We start from the raw sequence: 21,629 nt of genomic DNA, 5'->3' as shown, positions 1-21,629 counted from the left end.
CAGGCTCCAGATAAGCAGGTTTTACAATACTTTTACAAGCTAAAAGTAAGAAATTTCTTCCAGAAGAGTAGGGTAACATCTATGCATGTGCTTTAATATATGTGTGTGCATTTGCATCTGTGCATGTGTAAGTATGTATACACACACTTATGGATACATACAAATGATGTCCACAAAACCAGATTTAGGTCTTTTCTACTGTCAGCCAATCACAACTAGTAGGACAGTGCTTAAACACTGTGCACATGAGTAACTGACAGAAATATAAGGCAGGGAGCAACAAAAGCTAGTAAAGAATGCATTGAAAAACAAGAGGAAAATGTAATCTCAGTTGCTGTAAAATCTGACATCACCATTCCTCTCCAACCACTTTTTATTTATTAGACCCTGCATAGCAACATAGCACACTGAGGAGCTTCTCTGATAATTAGTTTATCAGGGCTTTAATCTGTATCTGCAATTAATCATGTAAAATCATATCACCAGTTTAATTTTAATCCCTGCTGTTCATCATCTACAGAATACAGTATAGATATGCAATGTGGTGGAAACAATTTGCCATTTGAATAAACACTTAAAATCTCAAAGAAAGGTTAAAAAGACTGTGCACCAAAAAAATTCTTTACTTAAGGCTAAAGTACCATTATAATTCATCTTCCAGTGCTGCTGCAGAAGATTTTTAAACTTCACACACCAGAATTAAAAGCATTGGAAAAAGGAAAATTAACAAAAGCTTAAGAATACAGAATTGTAAATAATATTTTAAGGATTTGCTTACATATGTTTAGATTTTTATGTAAACAAATAAATAAAGAAAAGCATAGAAACTATAAAGATTCTTAGACATACATTTTTGCCCAACATAAATAAAAATTTACTATATTTAATTTGAGTTGCTACATAAATATTTGCAAATAAAATGGCAAACATATAAAGCAAAATCAACAAGTACTAAAGATGTATAAATAAGAAACTAAGTTTATTACACAACAGTAGGGATTTGTTTGTCACAGTCTTTCCCGGATGACATTGGAAGCAGAACTAGATTTTAAACAATCACTCAAAGAGTCATGAATTAAAAAGAAAAAAATCCCCTAAAACTAATGTATTATTCTACTCTGAAACAAAGCTGCTATTTAAACTGAACCAAAGAGGCACTTCAACTAAGATTTTTCAGTACATGAAATTCCACAATGTTTACAAAACTACAGTCCTTATAGAAACAGCATAAAGAGTAATAATTTTTTGGAGTTTTAATGAAGATTTATAAAATGTCCTAGGTTTTGTATGTGTTCTCTTACCTAAAGCACGAAATCTGGATTTTATAATGCTTTCATCTTAGAAGGAAGGAGAAAAAATCTGCACTTAACTACAACTTCAGGATATAGCTGCAAGTCCTCAGGAATGAAAAAGCATTAATACCAATGAAAACAAACTGGAAGTTTTTAATCTAAGTTAAACTAAACTTTTAAAATCTAAGTTAAACTAAATTTATACACTACCAGCTCACACATATAATTTTGGCATAAAAAATATGTTTCTAGTTGTGTTTCTAGATGTAGGTTAGATCTACATTAGATCTAACCAAAGAAAAAGATGAAAAGTCATTCTTCATTGCAATCAATCCCTGTTCCTTGCTTGGGAGCAGAGTAACTTATCAGAAAAAAGTTTTAAAAAACTCTGAAAGGAGATGGACATGAATTGAGACTTACTTTTGAACTAGAAGACTCTATTACTGAATGCAGGCTTTTTATTTCCTACACTACAACTTAAAGGTCATTATTTGTCTAATATAACAGTTCCTTCAAAAATATTTTCCCTCCAATAATTCTGCCATTTATGTAATTTTTTAAATTAAAATAAATTCCATACTGAGTAAGGTCTTGAAATAAAATTAACACCTCTCTGAAGACTTTAACAATGTGCCATAGTTCAATATGGATCATTGTAGATTTTCTTGTAAATTATAGTCTTTAATATTTGGAATTTGTACACTTCATACATGTTCTCCAAGAAATTCTCGATTTTCACAATGTCATTTCATCACATATGTACTCACCCAACTGCCAAACATTGCATCTCAACCCAAAAGGTTTGACAGATTTTAAGGGCATTTCCAGTTTCTGCCTGTACTTGAGACTTCCCCAACCCACAGTGGGAACTCACAAATTTGTGGATGAGATTACTTCCAAAGGAACTCTCACCTTGAAAGAAGAGCAATGAAGTAATCCAGTGGTAAATTATATAAAAATTCCTGAGACCTGAGTTACCTAGAGAGAGAGCTGAAACCACTGAAGGACTTGCCTGCCATTTTGCAAGAATTCACAAAATTCTACTTTTGTTCGTATTCAAAACACACACAGTCCTACTGTAGAAGATAAACAATCATAGTTTAATGGTATAATGATGATATAACAGCAGCTAAATGGGTTTCCTAAGCAGCAAAGTATAGTAGAAAAGGTAAGGTCTGTTCCTGGCTTGGTCAGGGACAGATGTTGCACAGGAGTCTAATTAATAGGAATTAAGATAAAATTGTATGCTCATGACCACTTCTAATGTGAAGATAATGCTATGCAAAAGGAAACATAATATATAATTACTATATACCTAACATAATAGAATTATAAACATAATATATAATTAATATATGCACAACTAATATAATTAGTGTTCAGAAAAATGAATTTATGGCATGGTGACTGTCACTGCATCTGATATCGTGGGCTTCTGCATTTAAACACTTCCACGTCAGTAAACAACAGATTCTGCTCTCGTTAAGAGTTTGAACAGGCCTTTACTTTATTAAATCCCCTGGCTCCCCCAGGCAATTTGTTTCTTTGGGATCAATAATTATAAAAAGTATTGCCTCAGTGTGAATGAGGATATAAGAACTGGACCCATGGCTTCTAAACGGCTCCTTTACATAAACAACATATCACATACCATTCTAACTACACAAAATAATGCAACAAAAGGGACCTTTTTCTTGTAATGTTGGTGAACAATTGCACTGGACAAAGCATGATAAATATTAATCATAGGAGAGTAAATGAGTGCAGAATCCTGCCCTTGAATAATGTACTATGTATCTCTGATGGCACTCATGTGAGCAGAACAAATATATTTCTCTCTGTAGTAATGAGGAGTACTTTTGTTAAATCAAAAGAAAAAGAAAAGAACAAAAAATATAAGAATAAGCATAGAGCACAGTAAGTTAACTGACCACTGTTTTTCAAAACTATTACAAAAAAGGCTTGATATAATTCTTTTTATTGCACTATCCAGATTCTGAACTGAATTACAGTTGCCTTTACTAGTAAAAAAAACCCCTCAAACATTTTAACATGCAACTTTTTGGTCATATTTGCTAAGTCTGAACTTCTGTATCTAATTAACAGAAAAACATAAACAGAACAAATCAATGAAGAATCTGCATATATTCCAGCCATTTAACAAACATTTTTAATTGCCAGAGAGTATGCAGACAGTTTAAAGATAGGATGATATTTGAGGACCATTGCTTGTTTAACAACTCAGATTGACAGGAAGTCTTGATTTCTTTTACCAGTCTGTTGCACTGTGGGATTTGCAAATCAACAGCCAAACGACCTGGCTACTAGCCCTGGAGAACTCTTATGAGTGCCAGGAATCTTCACCAGTATAAAAGCGGCAGAAATGAGAGAGTAACCTTTTGTGCCAATTTTTACCTACATTTCCAAACCATACCCTAGCACATGTGGTTTTGGTAGAAGGTGGCTGCAGAATCGTTTCATTTGTAGGGAAGGGACAAAGCAAGGGTGTGATACGTCAGATGCTAAATTCACAGAAAAAGGGCTGAATTATTCACAGAGTAGTACATTAATACTTGCAAAGCATGAAGCCATCTCAGATTCACTTTCTAAACTCTTCTGGAAGTAACTGAATTAACTTTTTAGTTACTGAAGGAACAAATTGTTGGACTGTGTCTATCTTCCTGGGGACAACTGGCAAAAGCATGCTGCATACCACTTGGCACTACCTTTTGGGTTGCAGGTGACATCCATCTGACCCTCAGAAAAAGATCATTATGGTTTCAGTGTTCTCTTCAGTTCAAAGTGTCTGAAATAATGAGTTGGCTCTAATGCAGCCCAGCAGAGTGGCATTTACATAGCATGCAAACTAGGAGTGGAACAAGGATGGGGTTGAGGGTGGTGCCAAAGACACCGCAATGGTATTGAAAAACTTTGAGGGAAGAAGATACCCAAGTCACCAAAGCTTTGTCCACACCATCTGCTGGAGAAATGATCCTCCGTCTGCTTTATAAACAAAGATATGTGCCAAGACACAAAAAATGTGCCTCAGTTGTGCCACTTGGCACAGACCAAATCCATGCTAGGCACGGTGCCAACATTAAGTGACATGGATGATCAGGGATCCAGTGCTTGAGCTCAGTATTTCCTTTTTTTTTAATTTAGCAGTAAGGATATAGCCTTACTGTCTCCCCTGCAGCCTGAGTCTAAATACTGCAGAAAAAGAATTGGTCACTACTTGGTTTTAGCATAAAAGCTAAGCAACAAAAACCCAAGCAGGGAATACTGCATAATGTCATACAGTGTATGAATAATATATGTTAATTTCTGTATGACATAGTAGGAAGACTTACTTCTACACTTTTGAAGGTCAAAAATTAAATTTCCTTTTCTGTGAGCAAAAGAGACTGAAGAACATGGCTTTATGAAGACAATGCAGAAAGTGTCTAAACAGAAAAGGAAAAAGAGGTCTAGCAAGTTTCTCTCAACTGTCAGGACTTCTTCAAATTTGAAAATCAGAATCCCAAGAAATACAGTTCCAGACTCTCTGAATAACTATTTAAGTTCACTTTAATTTATCAGATCGTGTATATCAATAAAGCTTGTCTTGCTGCCTAAAAAAATCCTGTCCTAAATACAGGTGTTTAATGTATCTATCTTTGGGAACAACAATGTCTCCATTATTGCTTTCATAAACATATGAGATAATGCTAGTGGTAGCACCCTAAATCTTTCTTTGTAGAACTGGATCAGTTGTCTGTTAAACGAAGGCAGAATAAAACTATCTTTGTTCTAATTCACTAATTTGAATTCTTTGGACTTTTAAGTGTTTACTCGTTCCCAGGCTATTAAAACATGGTTCTAATACCAAGATTTTAGAATGACAGATCTTGGTTTTGGGGGTTTTTTTTTTGAGAGACAAGGAATTAGAGTATATCTACTTTATTGTGTATTATTTTGGAATCACTAATAACTTTACGAGAAATATTCTCTAGGGAAACCCAAAATCATCCTTGCAAAAAACAAAATCACCTGAGAGATGACGGGATAGATGGGATATACAGTACATATTTCAGAGCAACTCTGTTCTAGTCAAATTTTCTGTTTTGAATACTTCACATAAAATAAAATAATATGCAATAATAGGCAGTATTGATAGGTTTTGCTGTTTGTATTGCAATGTAGATTTACTAGATCTAGGATCATACAATAACAGACTTGCTGCGGCACACAACCAATGCTTAGTTTAGGGTATTTCTACCCCCTAGCTTTGCCCATCAGCACATACTAAGATGGACATTTAGATATGTTACATTACACAGCCATGACGATGTCAGCAATATAGATGTTCACAGATTTAGTTCTCCTTAATTTTGCTAGTATTAAAAGTGTCACTTGAAAATATTCCTAAAGAGATGTACCATTTTAAAGTGTTTAAATTAATGTTACTGATTGTTCGTATAACTCACGTTCAGTATTTGTGCAATACATGAAATGCTTAGGTAAACTGATGGAGATAAAATATATATTTAGTAATTGAAAAAATAAGATAAAAACCAGTAACAATATTTGAGACAAGACACAAGAACAGATATGGCTATAAAGGATAAGAGCAAGAAAGAATAAATTTTAACTGTAAATGATAAATAACTTAAACTAATGGTAAGTGATCACTTACTTACATTAATTTTGTAAATGATCAAGCAGTATATATTCAGGCCTAAGAAATAAAAATCCACAGAAGTTAGAACTTGGTTGGTTGACTTCCAATTCAAAACTCTCTAGTGAGTTCATGTATTGTGGGGTTAGGAAGTAAACATAAAACCAAAATTAATGTGCAAAGTGGCATGATTTTTGTTGAATAAAATCTGAGCAAGACAACTATATTACATTTAATCACATGACAAAATAAAAAGGTAATTTTGCACCCATGTATCATATATTACTCCTCAGAGGTACTTTTATCAAAAGAGAGATTTAAGCACATATTGTACAGCAGTTGGGACTGTATTGCTGCTTTATTTGTTTTGATAGCTTTGTGAATTATATTTCACAAAAATCTTTGCTCCCTCTAAGAAGTAATACAAACAACAAAGTAGAGACAGACCACAGCTGACAAATATGGTGCTTAACTTGAAAGGAATATGACTCCAAAAAATGGAAAAATTCTCATTGGATTCAGTGATGACAACTATTTATCTTGAGAGTTTGACACTCAGGCAATTTCACAGTCCTCAATTCTGAGTAAGCTCTCCAGAGCTTAGTATCTGCATAATGATTGTGGATTGAAGCCCTTAGTCAATATTATTCATATGCAGTGTATGATCCAGAGATGTCCTAAAGATCTGGGACATGGCTGGAATTATGTGTCAGAATGCCCAAAAAGAGGTCAGTAAATTCTGAAACCATTAGGTTGCATCAGAGGACAGAATATGAAACAAATAGCAACCTGTATTTTGTATCTGTCTTGCAATTAAGAATATTATAATGTAAATGTAAAGAATTTTTTCTTTTTATTATTTTCCAAATAGAAAAGCCTTTCAAAAAAAAGAAAAAGGCTTGGAATACTCTTGCATGAACACACACTCTACTATGAGACATATTTAAATCTGCAATACACCTATGTTATAAATCCTGTTCAAGTTATGTAATATTTTGAAATCTAGTTATCAAGGGTTGGTTTTTTTCCTAAGTTACACATCAGTTTCTTATTCTCCAGTTGGCTTCCACAAACAAATCTCTGCTCCTGCGCTGAGTTTCATGGATTTCTTTGGTTTTCCATACAAGAAATACTGTCTTTTCACTATGTACTAGTTTCAGCCAGAGTGGCAACAATACTTTCTATAAGTTTGATAAGCATATGTAGAAGAAGAGGTCCTCTGCAAAAGATGACCTTAAAGGTTTAAATCTGCTACTTCTTTGTTTCCCTCCCTAAATTCCCAGTTGTATCCAAATTCAACCTATTCTCTAGACTCCATAAAAAAGTCTATATATCAAGAAATTACTTTTCAAGAAGATAGGAAATAATCTTTGCATCTCCTCAACAGAACCTTGAATTGCTAAATGCCTAAGAATAATGTAATAGGATCTTTACTATAGATCTGCCTTCATTGAAAAAAAAAATAAAAAAAATTCTGCCCCCCCATCCCTCCCTGCTTTCTGGTTCTATCCCTACATGTGCAATATTCCGGATGGTAGGTTCTCAGTTTTCCTGTTCACAGACGAGTATGTGTATGCCAATCACTTCTGATCATTTAAGTTTGCTGGACACGTATCTCTTCCTTGTGGGGGCCTGTGACACGGTAGTCTCCCTATAACAAGTGTTTGTTTACACCAATTCAAGGAACATTAGAAAAAGTATTCCAAAGCAAAAAAAATCATTCACATTCATATTTGGTTTCATCAAAGTGTTTGTATTACTAGTAGGTGGTTGAATAAGGTGCGGGGGAGGTCGTTTTACAGAAAAAGAACACAACCAATTTAAGATCTTTCAAGAACAGATGCTGAGGGCCAATGAGTGTGTCTCCTGTGCCCTAGGGAAACTGCCTTTTCATAATGCCTACTGTAACTATTTGTCCTGCTGCTCTGTTAACATACTACACAATGTTTTTATTACAGAGCTTGCAACTCAAATTATCCTTTTGCCTTATATTTATTTTCCTTAGTATATAATCCTGGACACCTATGAGGACTTGCCTGTTATGACCACTCCACTGTTTGGCCTTGATTTGCAACTGGCAGCCTTGTGACAATAGATGAATCTACTGGGACAGTCTGCTTCTCTCTGAAATCTAACACATGGGCAGTTTATTTACCAAAGCTAACTTTGCTCCTAGTAAGGCTAGCCTCTCCGGGCTCTCCCTGCAGTCAGTGGAGGGAGACAGGTTCCTCCAAGATGAAATTCAGTTCCACATATGCAGCATTTCTGAATACCTTCTATCTCTTTCCATTGCCAGTCAGGAATACAATATGTAACATACAGTCTAAAGTACAGATTTAACATTGCTCTTATATTTGTCAATGTAGCTTTTTGTTAGTATACAGTTCTTGTTAATCCAAAATACAGCCACCTAAAGAGATTCAGGTATGTTTGCATATGTCTTGGTTCTTTTCATTCTGCTGGTGCTCACTCACTCAAGCTAACATGACTGAAAACTATACTTGCTTTGCTTATCGAATCACAACAACACACACAGATGGACAACTTCTGAGAAAATGACAAGGAAGAGATGGAGATTTCTGAGTACTAAACTGATAACAAGAAGGACAAATCACAACACAAGCACAACTGTAGGAGAAAAACCATCCTCAGAAGAAACTACAGAAATGTCTCTCAACTACAGTAATTTCAGGAACTTCCTCTACAATGAAAAGGTTAGGTAATTTTCTTTCTCAGTTTCAAACCAGATTTTTACCACTTTCTTGCATAATACTTCCCATAGTGAGAAGGTTAGATTTACTAAACATGTAGCTTAAGACTCTGCTATACTGGATAGAGATCTTAAAAAACTTTCTCTTCTCTAGCTGTCCCTGCCGTGTCGTGTCCGTCCCCCCCCCCCCTTTGCTTTGATTGAGGAGGAAAAGCTAATTTTTAAAATATATTTAACTTCTTTTGGTGGCATTTGCTGAAGTAATCTTCTTTCTTACACATAGACACTGACAATAATTGTAAAACAGTAAAAGTGAAAAAATTTTTTATTCTCAGACTTAGCTTAAAAAATAAAACCAGGAGTCACTGGTTTTCTGTAATTACCTTTTCAACTGTGATAGATAAATACATAAATAAACAGCTAAAATGCACAGATTTTTTGCATGTAACCAAGCAGACATACAAAATAGGGGAAAATGAAAGTACTACATAAGTTTTCAAACCCCACCCTAAATCTAGCTGCTGGAAAATTACTGAGACAAATACACATATGATGAGCTGTGGAATTCTACAAAAAGTTAAATGATTCTGAGATTTCTTCCAAATAAGATCTCCTTCCAACACTTTCAAAAGACTGAGGAACATCAATCTAGTAAGAAATCCTCGTGTATTAGTTGTAATGAAAACTAGTACTTTTCAATTCAATAGAATTACCTGAAAAATATTTTTGTTATGGAGGTTTTGATGCCAAAATTCTGCCAAAATTTTCCACAGAAAACATTTACTTTTCAGTGGAAAACTGAACAGCAAATATTTTGTTATTTGAAGTTTCACCTGTGTAAAAAGAAAATGTTGATTTGGAAATTCAGTCACCATCGCTCACTGAAGTTACAGCTTCACACACTTTTCATTTTGTTTACACCTTTCATGAGGCACCCACTGACTAAGCAGTGATCAGTGCAGGTCCTGGATGAGGAGTATAATGGGGAATTTAATGTGGGTGAAAACTTGGGCTACAGTGGAGAATGAGAGCATGAGGCATCAAAATTAAACTTGAAGAACTGCAGCAGGAACTGCAGACAAGTATTTTCTGGTGCCAGTTGATGGTTTGTTTTGTTCTGTTTTCAACCCAAGACCAGAAACAGTTTGCAGTGTTCTATTTTTTAAACAGAAAGTCTACACTTTTTGTAAAAAACTGTGTATCTGACAACTTCAAAAGTTTTGGTAAGATTCCTCTTTACCAGACTTCAAATTTGTCAGGGAAGGAGACAGATGAGCATTATGCAATTATTAAAGAGACTTTCATATCTTTTAAAATAAGGAAAAGTGTTTAATATCATATCGTCCTCACTGTGGCCACTTTTCTCTTGAATCTCCCTGCTTCATTTTCCTTGAATGCATACATCTTTTGTGGACAGAATAAATTTTAAGCTTATTGCCAATGGATCCCCAGGTGGTCCTTCCCAAATATGTTCTAACACAAACAATTTCATAAACACTTGGCCAACAGATTGCAGCAAAGTTTGTTAAATAATGAAAAGATATATAGATACATACTGAAGAGAGAAAATGTATACAGAAACTGTGTGTCAGTAAAATGTATAGCATCAGCACAGCAGTGAAAAACACACTGTAGTAAAAAGGAATTGGAGTGTTACACTTTCATCTGAGGTTGTGAAAAATTGTACAAAATATTTGTGTTATGTTATAAACAGTAAGTAAACACTTGATTAGAAACCGTATCGTAATCCATAAAATGAAGCAAGAAGGGCTAGAGTTGAATGTTAGCTTTGGCATTTCTTACATTTTCCTGAATGCTTAATTTAGCTTTCAAAAAGAAAATAACAGGCAACCTCATGTGATATATAAGCAGAAAGTCTTAATATAAAAGCAGGTGTTTTGGGGTGGGTTGGTTTTTCTTGTTGAATATTGTGTGGGTTTTGTTTTTGTTCCAACCCCCCCCCCCCAATAATAACTCCTAGCTGAAACAGAATTTTCCAGATTAGATGCAGACTCTACTATTTGAATACTGTAATCATAAATTTCTAATCCAGTTCACCCAATTCTCAAATAAGAGAAGTCAAAAGGGTACCTCACAGCTAGTACAGTCCTGTCAAAGAAGCTGAGATTTTCATGTGTTAATTGCATCAGCATTGGGATGGCCAGATGATATTATAACAAGAATACATATTTTTGTTGCTGGGTCTAAAAAGGAGGATGATGGATGTGCAATACAGAAAAAGGAATCAATAGTCTAAAGCTATGAGACACAAAATCAACTTTGTTGCCTAGAGTGTTCTTCAAAAACTATGAAAAAAGCAATGTCTTGAAATGAGATGAAATGATATAACAGAATAGTAACTAAGGACCTGAAGCACTTTAATCACCTGAGTATTTGGGTGGTTTAATCACAGTGCAATATTTATCCTCCCACCGGTATCATTCCATTACATGGGGCTTTAATCTGTTTTCCTTGAGGGCAAGGGAGAGATGCCACAAGGAAAACTGTCATCCAGACAAGGAGTTCCATCTCTCTCCCAAGCTCCTCTCTCCTCATTACCTGTTTTTTGTTTGATGTAAAAACAGAAAACCAGGTGTAGAGCCAGTTTCTGTGATTTTGGCAACTTCACACTGACTTTCACAGAAATAGTCTCAGAACAGAAATTCTAATTGAGCACACAAATTAAAAATAACTGCAATAAACAAACATAATCCACTTAGAATTATTAAATGAACACATATTTCAGATGTATATTTAAAATAAAAAAAATGTTACCTTAATAAATGTGGCAAGTTGAAACCATATGTCCCCTCAAACTTAAGCACATTTGTTTGCAAACAATCATAAAAAGAGAAGTATGCAGAAAACAAATATTTTCTCAGAATTATTTAATGTGTGCTCTGAAAGTAGTTCTAAGTGAAGCAGGAAGTGCCAGTCCAACTGAAGAAATCACTTCTCAGTCCCACTATATGCAAACTAACTATGTGAAAAATGTAGAAATGAATTACCAAGAAGAAAGGAATAACTCCTAACTGGAAGGGTAGCAGTCAAATTTTTAACAATCTAGATTACTTGTAAGGGGCAGATCCAAAGAAAGCCTTAAAAGTCTCAATGCCCAGAGAGGAAACACGGGTGTCTCAGCTCTTTGCAAATTGAATCAGGACCCTTAGAAGTGTGACAAAGGAGTCCATAGGGTGCTACCTACAGCAAATCAATTGAAAATGACAAGTGCAGATGCACATCTGAAATTCTCCTCCTCCACAGCTTAGGGGGCTTTAATCAGAATTGCAGAAGAGAAGGTGTGGTTCTGATATTCCCAGGGCAGCTGGGGAATTGTGAACCTATGGTCATGTAATCCCACCAAAGGGGGGCATGTGCTGATTATATGGGTACTACTTTACTAGATAAATCTATGCCAGCCTGCACCATCCTTCATGCTGTAGCTTGGTTACATTCAGCAAAGAATCCAGAACTCCTCCAAAAGAAGAAATTATAGATGAAGCAAGAATCTGTGCCTAGCAGTTACACAGTCAAACAGCAGTTGAGAACTGTGGGTTCTAGTTCCAGCTCACACAGTTGTACATGCATTTTATTTAAAAAAACCCAACCCATAGAATCAAAGAAACATTTAGGTTGGAAAAGACCTTTAAGATCATTGAGTCCAACCATTAACCTAACACTACCAAGTCCACCACTAAGCCATGTCCCTAAGCACCACATCTACACATCTTTTAAATACCTCCAGGGATGGTGACTCAACCACTTCCCTGGGCAGCCTGTTCCAATACCTGACAACCCTTTCAGTAAAGAAATTTTTCCTAATATCCAATCTAAACCTCCCCTGGGGCAACTTAAGGCCATTTCCTCTTGTCCTATCACTAGTTAATTGATAGAAGAGACCGACCCCCACCTCACTACAACCCCCTTTCAGGTAGTTGTACAGAGCAATAAGGTCTCCCCTCAGCCTCCTTTTCTCCAGACTAAACAGCCCCAGTTCCCTCAGCCGCTCCTCATAAGACTTGTGCTCCAGACCCCTCACCAACTTGATTGCCCTTCTCTGGACATGCTCCAGCACCTCAATGTCTTTCCTGTAGTGAGGGACCCAACACTGAACACAGCACTCGAGGTGCGGCCTCACCGGTGCCGAGTACAGGGGAATGATCACCTCCCTGCTCCTGCTGGCCACACTATTTCTGACACAGGCCAGGATGCCATTGGCCTTCTTGGCCAACCCAACACCAAACAAGCCAGAAATAAAGCTGCAAGCAAAATAAATTAAAATTACTATGCCTGCTGTGTTTCAATGTTAATGTTGCAGCTATGCATTATATTTGCTCAAAGCATGCCTGCAAGATGGGCTTCTCAGGTAACTTAAGCACCTCCTTGTCTCATTTAGAGACCAGATACTTACCTGCTGATATTAAGACAGGTATAAGTATGCAGAATAGGCGGACTTACAGATACTATTGTGATTCTGCGTAAGTCCAGTCCTGAATGTCCAAATCTTCCTCAAACATGGGATTTCCAAAGGCAATTATTTTCCATAGGAACACAAATCCTACAGAATTATTAAAGCAAAGCATGATACGAACTCTTAAATTTATGAAAAAGATGTTTCACTGACATATATACCCATACTCCTGGAACTTTGTAAAAGTTCTGATTAATTGACAGACAAAACTTGACTGAGGCCTACAAGCCCTTGGAGCTTATGCCCATTTTACAGATGTTTACACTGAAGCATAGGAAGAATTTAACGTTTCCACCATTTTACTAGTCCATGAATTTCCTGTGAATTCAGAAGTCCTAACTCTCACCTCTGTGTGTCATTCAATAGACAGCCCTCCTTTCCTTGGGTCAATATACTCAAAAAATTAAAAACGGAAAAAGGAAAAACAAAATATCAGATGCAATGTACACCTTCTGACATGGGAAGATTTTCATTTTTCTTTTATCAAGAATTCAAGATGCTGAATTAATTAGGCTATTAACACATTAAAAGTAAGTGCTAAGTGTTAATAACATCGATTTAATCACTGCTGAGTCAGTTTTATTTTACACAGACTGATGCTGTATTTTCAACTAAGAAATTAGATAGTAATTAGAAATTACCCAGCAATTATGATGTAAGTGTGATAATTCTCTAAATGTGTTATAAAGTACCTGACAGGATTTTGATTATACATTAAAAGTTTACTGTATCATCAGCTTAAAATCACATGCTTTGTACTAAAGATACTAAAGCAACAAATGCTCTGATACAGGTAGGTCTTGGCAACTTTTGATTTCCTTACTTCAGAGTTCCAGTGGGATTTTTGTAACTCCATATGCAGGAATGGTCATTGAAACAAGTTGGGATTGGCCAATGTGCAACAAAATATATGAGACAACAGCTGTTAACTGGTGAAGATCACTTTCCTGGTAATCCATATTCAATTATTATATGAAGCATTATTTTGGGAAAGTTTTGCTTTCAAGATGAGATTTTTGACAAAAAACCAAGGCATTTTTGGATACCTTTTAAAAGACCATCAACTGTTCTCATAAAAGAAGAATGTTTTTATGTTCTTAAAACATCATGTTCTTTGTTAAATAAATACATAAATATTCTCAGAACTATAATTCATAGGAAGCCTGTTGAAATAATATCATCAATTACACTTGGGAATGACAAAAATATATTTTGCTTCTCACCAGTATGATAATAACTTTTTTGAGTGCAATCAATTTAATCTTACCTGCTTAAAAAGGCAATTTACTGGGACAAGAGACTCCTTTTTGGGAAAACCACAATATTTTTTATTAAATTGTGAGGAATCAGAACTTTCTGAGTCCTCTTGTGCTGAAGGTGTATATAAAAAAAATCAGAAAATGTATCAAAACTAATTTGTTCACTCAGTTCTGTGTTGTCATGGTGGTCTTATTCCTTTGAAGTGTGTATCCTTAAAGCCATATCAGAATCTTAGTTTTTACATTTCAGAAATCATAAATGATTTCAGCAAATGGAATTCAAAGAAAGCTTGGAAGTAATGAAAAAGCTTGCAAAACATGTATAGGAATATGAAGAATAACTATCACAATGAAGCATAAGAACAATTTGAAAACTGGATTTAGTACACAGCTTATACTACTGCTCTGATATGACTAGTATACTAACATGCCTTATTTTATCAATAATGTTATGGCATTAGGTGTTTTTTATTCAAATCTTAACCATGAATCAATTAATTTTGTGGGAATCTCCATATTCTGTTTAAAAAAAAAGAAGAAAAGATAAAGCATCCAACCTTCTTAGTAGTAGGGGAACCCTGAGAAAAGTTGCCTGAGAATAATCTGAAATCTCAAAGTTCAGAGAAGAAATGAAGAGAACCTCAAATACATTACTTTACTTTGTAAAAGTTGATGTTCAAGCTATCCATTTTTTTTTTAAATCTGAAACATGATTTCTGAACACAGAATTGGCAAAGTGTGAAGTATTTTAGAACAGGATTGGCATTCTTTTTGAAAGCACTTTTGGATTTCCCAGCAGAAGAAGCAAACAGCTGAAATGTTCTGGGCAAGAGATTTTCTTTAGAGCATATTCAATCACACTAAAGGATAATTGCTGCTTCTTACTAATAACCATGAACCACTATGAGGAGCATTGCTGCTTCTGGAATACACAAGCAGTTCTGAAAATACTCCAGCTCCAATACAGGAAACACTTTTACCTGTAGGCAGTCTCTTGTTTCTGCAATTAAACACTTAAGTTCTGCTCCTTCCTTTAGAGTCTATGTAGCACTATTGTATTTTATAAAATAGAGTTCTCTAAAGTATGTGAAGTATCTTTCAGACAAGAGAATGTTTTTTCCCAAGTGAAGTTCAGGTGCTGTAAAGCATGCAGTATAATTCTGCTTTGTGGCTTCACACTTCGTTGAATGCTACGATTCAGCTGCATTAGGTATTCTCAGTCATATCTCTACAAATTTATTTCAAAGGACTGGCTAGATAGGTAAAGACTGTCAGAAGTTTGTGTTAGCTTTAAGTTACTGATAGTGTCAAAGCATTTTTATTGCAACCAAAAGACACTTAGGCTTCAGTCTGCCCTGCTACCACTATTTGCCTTACAGTGACTGAAACAATCACAGATGAGATTACCATGGTCGAGAGGTACTTTCCATAGTGCAGTGCCACCCTATACTTCTCTGTCTGAGGCATGTAAATCCTAATAATATTTTGTTTTCATCTATTCTACATTATTTTATCTGCTAAGCTGCTCTTGATCACTACTGAATAATATAAATTGATGACATGAAAATATTCTTGTGTACTTGAATTGATGTAGTACAGCTGTTAAGACTGCTTAGATTTGACAGCATAAAATAGTTGCTAAACTAAATCAATGAAATTTTCATTTACCAGTCAGGTAAATTAAACAACAGAAATTTGCTGTTCATATCTGTCTAATCTTTTTAATAAACAGGTTTCTGGTTCAGACAGTATTCTGGCATACATACATAATAATAGCATATTGCAGGCTCTGAAGACTTCTTTTTTTTTTCCTTTTTATCTTCTGCCTGCTTTCATAAAAGAACAAACTTATTCTATTTGTTCTTAAATTGTATTTAGCTCAGATACAACTCACAGATTTATAAAAGGCAGCTTAGAAAGTAAGACACCCAAAAAGAAAAGGTTTTGTGATGCAAAAAAAGAATATTTCCATTGGAGTCTATACATATTTTTCTTTCCCTCTTCACAAGATTGAAATGAGTATCATAAGAGTACATTAACTTAACATATTTAAATGGAAACTACAGTGGCATGACAGGGTTCATAATAGACTTAATAAGCATTATCATGACTTTTTGGGTTTTATATTATATAGTAGCACATTTGTATAATAGTCCATATGTTGGGGAGCTTACTTAAAGACTGCCAGTCCCCTCTCAGTCTGCAGAGATTAGACACAGATCTCCTACATCTCAGGAGTATTCCCCAATCACCAGGATGAATTCAGGTTTCCTTCTCTTGCTCTCCTGCCAGCTTTATGACTCTGGCCAACAGTTTCAACAGAGAGCTTCAACCCTTTTTCAGAGCACACCATGGCCAGTTGGAGAGGATGCTCTGGCTGTCTCCACCAATAAAAAGACACTAGTGGTAGCATCACCCACAACAGAACTTTGCTCTTTTCTGTCTTAATGGTATGCAACAGAGCACTCGGGAACCCAAGTGGAAAGAAATTGTCTACTGCAAGTCAGGGCCTTAAGCTCCAGACAGGGCACAAATTCAAACACACCAAATATGCTTTGTGCACCAAAAAGGCCCTTGCTCACTGCTGAGGCTCTTCAGAAATTCCTTGGGTTCTCTCCTCTGGCTTTCAGGCAGACTATCATAGGAGGCTTGGATCTTTCCCCTGGCGTTTGTAACTTAGGTTGTATTGATTTATTTTTACCTGTATCTTATGACTCAGATGGGTGAGCATGTTTTAGATGTTTTCAACAATTAAAACTTTTATTTTATTTGTCTTCAATACTCTCTCTTTTTTTTTAATTTACAAAAATTACTGGTAGGAAAGTCACATGTACCTAAGAAATACAAATGGATAGAAAATGGCAGAATTTGCCCATATCCAACCAATAGATGTTCTTCTCCATTTCTGTAATTCCAGAGATCCAAATTACAGAATATACCTGCCAATCACTTACCTGAACTATGTCTATTTTGTGGCCTGCAAACTCTAACAATAAAATATATTTGGCATACCTTAATTTAGTGGTTAACAGCAATTCCATTTATACTGTGTGTTCTCACGGACTGCCATAAAATTACAGAGAATTTAGAAGACAAAATCAAAATTATTTCTTTGACATATGAAACTACAAGAAAAATGTACTTCACTAAAAGGCATTGGGCAGAAGAAGCCAACAGACACTTTGTGAAGTATTGACCAAAAATCTTTCAATAAAGATTTCTATAAGGGGTGCTAAAACCTTAAAATTAAATACCTAGATTATCTTCTGTTTCAAAAGGTCAGTAGTCCTTTACCATTTTTTCTGGTGTTATACAGTTATCAACATAATCATTACGAAGATACTCATTTTTAGAGACAAACATGTTTGGGAGACATCATAAGATAGGAAAAGACATCAGTATCAGAACCTGCTAATTTACAAAAAGAGCTATTTTTACAAAATAATGACAGGGTGATTTGAAGGTAACAGAAGTAGAAAAAAGTGGAAATGTCACAAATACAATGGAAAAGGAAAGGATCACATGAGAAACTGTGTTTATATGAATAATCAAGATTCAGTACACAATGAAAAAGAATGCATTAATAACTCTGCATAAAGGAACACTTGAGGCTGGTTAAGGAACAGTTTGCCAGCAGGCTGAATAAGAGCAAGGAGACATTGTCTTTAAGCACCAAAGACATCAGAGCCCAGAAAAGAGAATTTACATAGTTCAGAGCCTCCCTGGCTAATCCAGTAAAAATCTGCAGTGGGAGTCACAGTCATCTGCACTATATGGCTGCCTATAGGGAGAGCCATCAAGGCTACCTCCTTTTTTATCACAAAATGTCCCTTGAAGACAATGGCAACTAAACAACACTGTTGCTGACTGTGAAACTGTAGCCTGAGTATTGGGAAACAGAGGGGAATTTGGAAATAGTTGCTTAGACTTAAGTGGAACAGAACTGAGAGCTTCTCGAACTATTATGTTCTGAGCTCAGGTAACACTGGGAACTCTGAATAATGATTTACCAATTTTGTTGGCTGAAGAACAACTCAGGAGATAAGCATGTGACAAGCTGAAGCTAAGACTACATTCTATATTTGTTTTATTAAATACCTGTTTCTGATATCCTAAACTTAAGATCTTACCAATGCAATTTTTTTACTGTTTTATTTATAAGCCTGTCTAATATTGTAAGGTGAATCACAATTCAGACAAATAAGAGGTATGAGGTATGAATAAGGTTTCTGAGGAACTTATATTCCAGAACATTTTTAAACTCAATGGGAATTGAGTATTTTCTGCAAGGCTTCTAGGGACCAGTGTAGGAAGAACATAAGGATGGATGTTTTAGATAATAGCAAATGCCTGGCTAGTCCAGAAGTGTGTCTCTCAAAAGGACATGACTAGGCAATGTGAATGTAGGACAAGAATTTATGGTACTTCACCTACTACTTTCTCAGCTTCTGCCATGTTGTGGTTTAGGAATGCCATGAGCCAGAGGTGGTCCATGTGTTTTACTAAACAAGCAATAGATTATTTTTTATGACATTTTGGGGCCTCCAGTGAACTCACGTAAACTTTTGGTATCCAAAGAATTTGGGGTTAGGAGTTCTAGACCTTCACATCACACACACTGCATGAAGAATCACTTTGGTTGGTTTGTTCTGAACTGGTCACCAGGTAACTGGACTTTAAGGTAAGTTGACCTTAATGTCTTATTAATACTGTTTTTTTAAATGTTCTTTTAACAATAAGCTTGTTCAGCGTGAGAGTGGTAATCACAGATGCCGAATCTGGGAAAGAGTTCCTTTCAGCAGGTAGACACTGATTTAGTGAGGTGGCAAGGACTAAAACATGGCTCCTTCCAGATATACCTTAATTCTGGACAAAATTCCACAGTGTCAGACTTAATAGACTGCAATTCCCACAGCTCCTGGAAGATGTACCACAGTTCCTCCTTTCTCAAGCTATACATAAAAGAAGCAAGAAGACTGTACACTCCACTCACCCCATCTTTCACCCGTATGAACAAGCAGTGGAGAAAATAGTGTGGATCAGTCTCTACACCTTCCTTATAACTGGGAGCAAAGACCTGCACCTCAGTTGCCTATTAAGCATATGGGAGATACAAAGGAGAAGGAAGGGAGCGTATATTTTCTGTCAACCACCAGTGAAGCAGGAAAGAAATATAAGGTTTTTGAGGCAGGGGGAGACACAGGAAGAATCTTTCCCTATCACCCACAGACAAGTACTGAGTAAGTTGAATAGTTTCATATGGTAAGCCTTGCAAATAGTATCCATTTCATTGCTGGTAATACTGAACTTTCAAAATCTTTATTCCTAAAAAAGTAATGCTTTAATAAAATGTATTAATTTTGAACTATTACCTTTCATTTCTTTTTGTTTTTTTTTTTAGTTCTATAATGCCAAATATCAAGATTTAGTGTAGTTTGATATAGGCACAAATTCACATAGCACAGATGTCATGCAAATATGTTGAAAATGTGTTTTATTTTGCTCACAATACAATCAAAACTTATGATATATTTAGAATGTTTTTAATGCCTTGTTAAGCTATGTACCTGGTTACAGATGAGCTTTCTCTATTATTCATCTGAAATCACTGCAGAAAAGCCTAGTCAGGAGAATTTATGGGCTACTTCAGGCTGAAATTTGGAAAAAAGCATGTATTGTATATTCATTAATCAATGAGAGTCCTTCTTTTTACAGTTTTGTTTTGTGCCAGAAACTGAAATTGGATCCATTGAGGGGGAATCTTCTAATTCATAAGGAGACCTACTGAAATTACTGAAATTCAGCCTATGGATTTTATTCATAACCTTTCATCCCGCAACTTCTAGAAAGCCACAGTTGTCATCTGAACCATGTTGCATTAGTGGAATCCCGTATGTTACTGCAAGTTTCTCACTAAGTAAAACAGAGTCACAGACATGTATGTATTTAAAGGGATCTAAAATCTAAATGTCATTTGACTGTCCAAGTCTGTCTTGGACAGGCATTTTTCAATCTGAAGGGAATCTTATACTCACTAAAGAGTGAGTATAATACAATACATTCTGTAGTAATGCAAACAGAAAGTACAATAGGAAGCAGTCCTGTACATAACTATTAAAATGCCATGAATTTAATGAAAAACCTCTTTTGCAAGATTGTGAGGAATTAACTTCTTTTGATCTCTATGGCTGCATGTCAATAACAGAAACTTTAAAGTCAGTAACTTGGTAGATAATTGAACAGATAAGTACAGAAAGATTTACTACCAAAAAATATTTTAGTCTGGCAAACACAAGATACATCGTGTTGATTTCAGCTGATGACTGTAATGTAAATGCATTCACAGTACACAGTACTTACAGTATGCACAGCACCAGTTATTAAAGGCTGAAACTGGCAATAGAGGTTTGCACTACAAAGAAAACAACATACTCAACTGTAGATACAAATTAGTTCTAAATTTCCCTATAATAAAACCTGCTAAGTGAGCAGGAATAAATTCAGCTTCACTGTTTTGCTAGATGTTATGCAAGTTGAAATTCTTCAACAACAAGGAGTTCTCTTGACCCTCAAATTAATTAGTTTGATTGCTACTTTTATTTTTATTCTTTCCTGAGCCCGCTGGTAGCAGTGAATTACTTGTGAAGAGTACAGAATGGAGTAAAAAGGTTGGACTGAACTAATGTGTTGGAGGGAGGAAAAAACCTTTGCAATTTACTAATGTATTCAAAAGACTGTTACAAAACTTTACAATTTAATTATTGGAAGATTATAGAACTGCTTCAGTGCTTCTGTACTGCGTTAAATAAACTGTACGTGCAAGGAGTAATAAATGAAATTGTTAATTTCAGTGCATCCTTAGGGAATAGTAAGGGGGGTTGTGTGTTACATTATTTAGAGCTCCAAATGGATTTGAGTTTATACACAGTAATAAATCTTAACTACGTTGTTAATTAACCCTGGCTCAAGCCCCTTTTTACCTTAGGAGTTGAAAGACCCACTGTCTGGTAGGATAACTCACCGTTCATATTCTTAAAGATGTTTAGGACTGGGAGGATTTGCCGATAATAGGGCACCAAGGCCTCCCCCACCATGTCAGCTGACACCACCAGGTGCTGGAGGACTTTCAGCGTGATGCAGATGACCTGCCGGTTACGAAGGCTCAGTGCATCTGTGATGCAGAAAGAACAACAGGCAGAAAGCAGAATTAATTTCTAAAATGTAGAGGGAGGGGGAGGAG

At 35.6% G+C, this 21,629-nt stretch overlaps 1 protein-coding gene across 3 annotated transcripts in view; it reads right to left on the bottom strand.

Moving 5' to 3' along the window:
* Nucleotides 1-21,629, bottom strand: part of PACRG (parkin coregulated) — a 260,396-nt gene that overhangs the window by 79,421 nt on the left and 159,346 nt on the right. For 2 of the 3 annotated variants that reach the window (XM_075036093.1, XM_075036091.1), the window contains one exon: nucleotides 21,411-21,560. In XM_075036093.1, coding sequence (XP_074892194.1) covers nucleotides 21,411-21,560 — 150 coding nt within the window. Of the gene's footprint in view, nucleotides 1-20,749; nucleotides 20,802-21,410; nucleotides 21,561-21,629 lie in introns of all 3 variants that reach the window. The other variant, XM_075036092.1, reaches the window with a different exon arrangement.

This window comes from Buteo buteo, chromosome 9 (assembly GCF_964188355.1).
Source record: "Buteo buteo chromosome 9, bButBut1.hap1.1, whole genome shotgun sequence".
Classification (NCBI taxonomy): domain Eukaryota; kingdom Metazoa; phylum Chordata; class Aves; order Accipitriformes; family Accipitridae; genus Buteo; species Buteo buteo.
The sequence above is the reverse complement of the archived record's forward strand: the minus strand, read 5'-3'. Positions and strand labels throughout refer to the sequence as shown.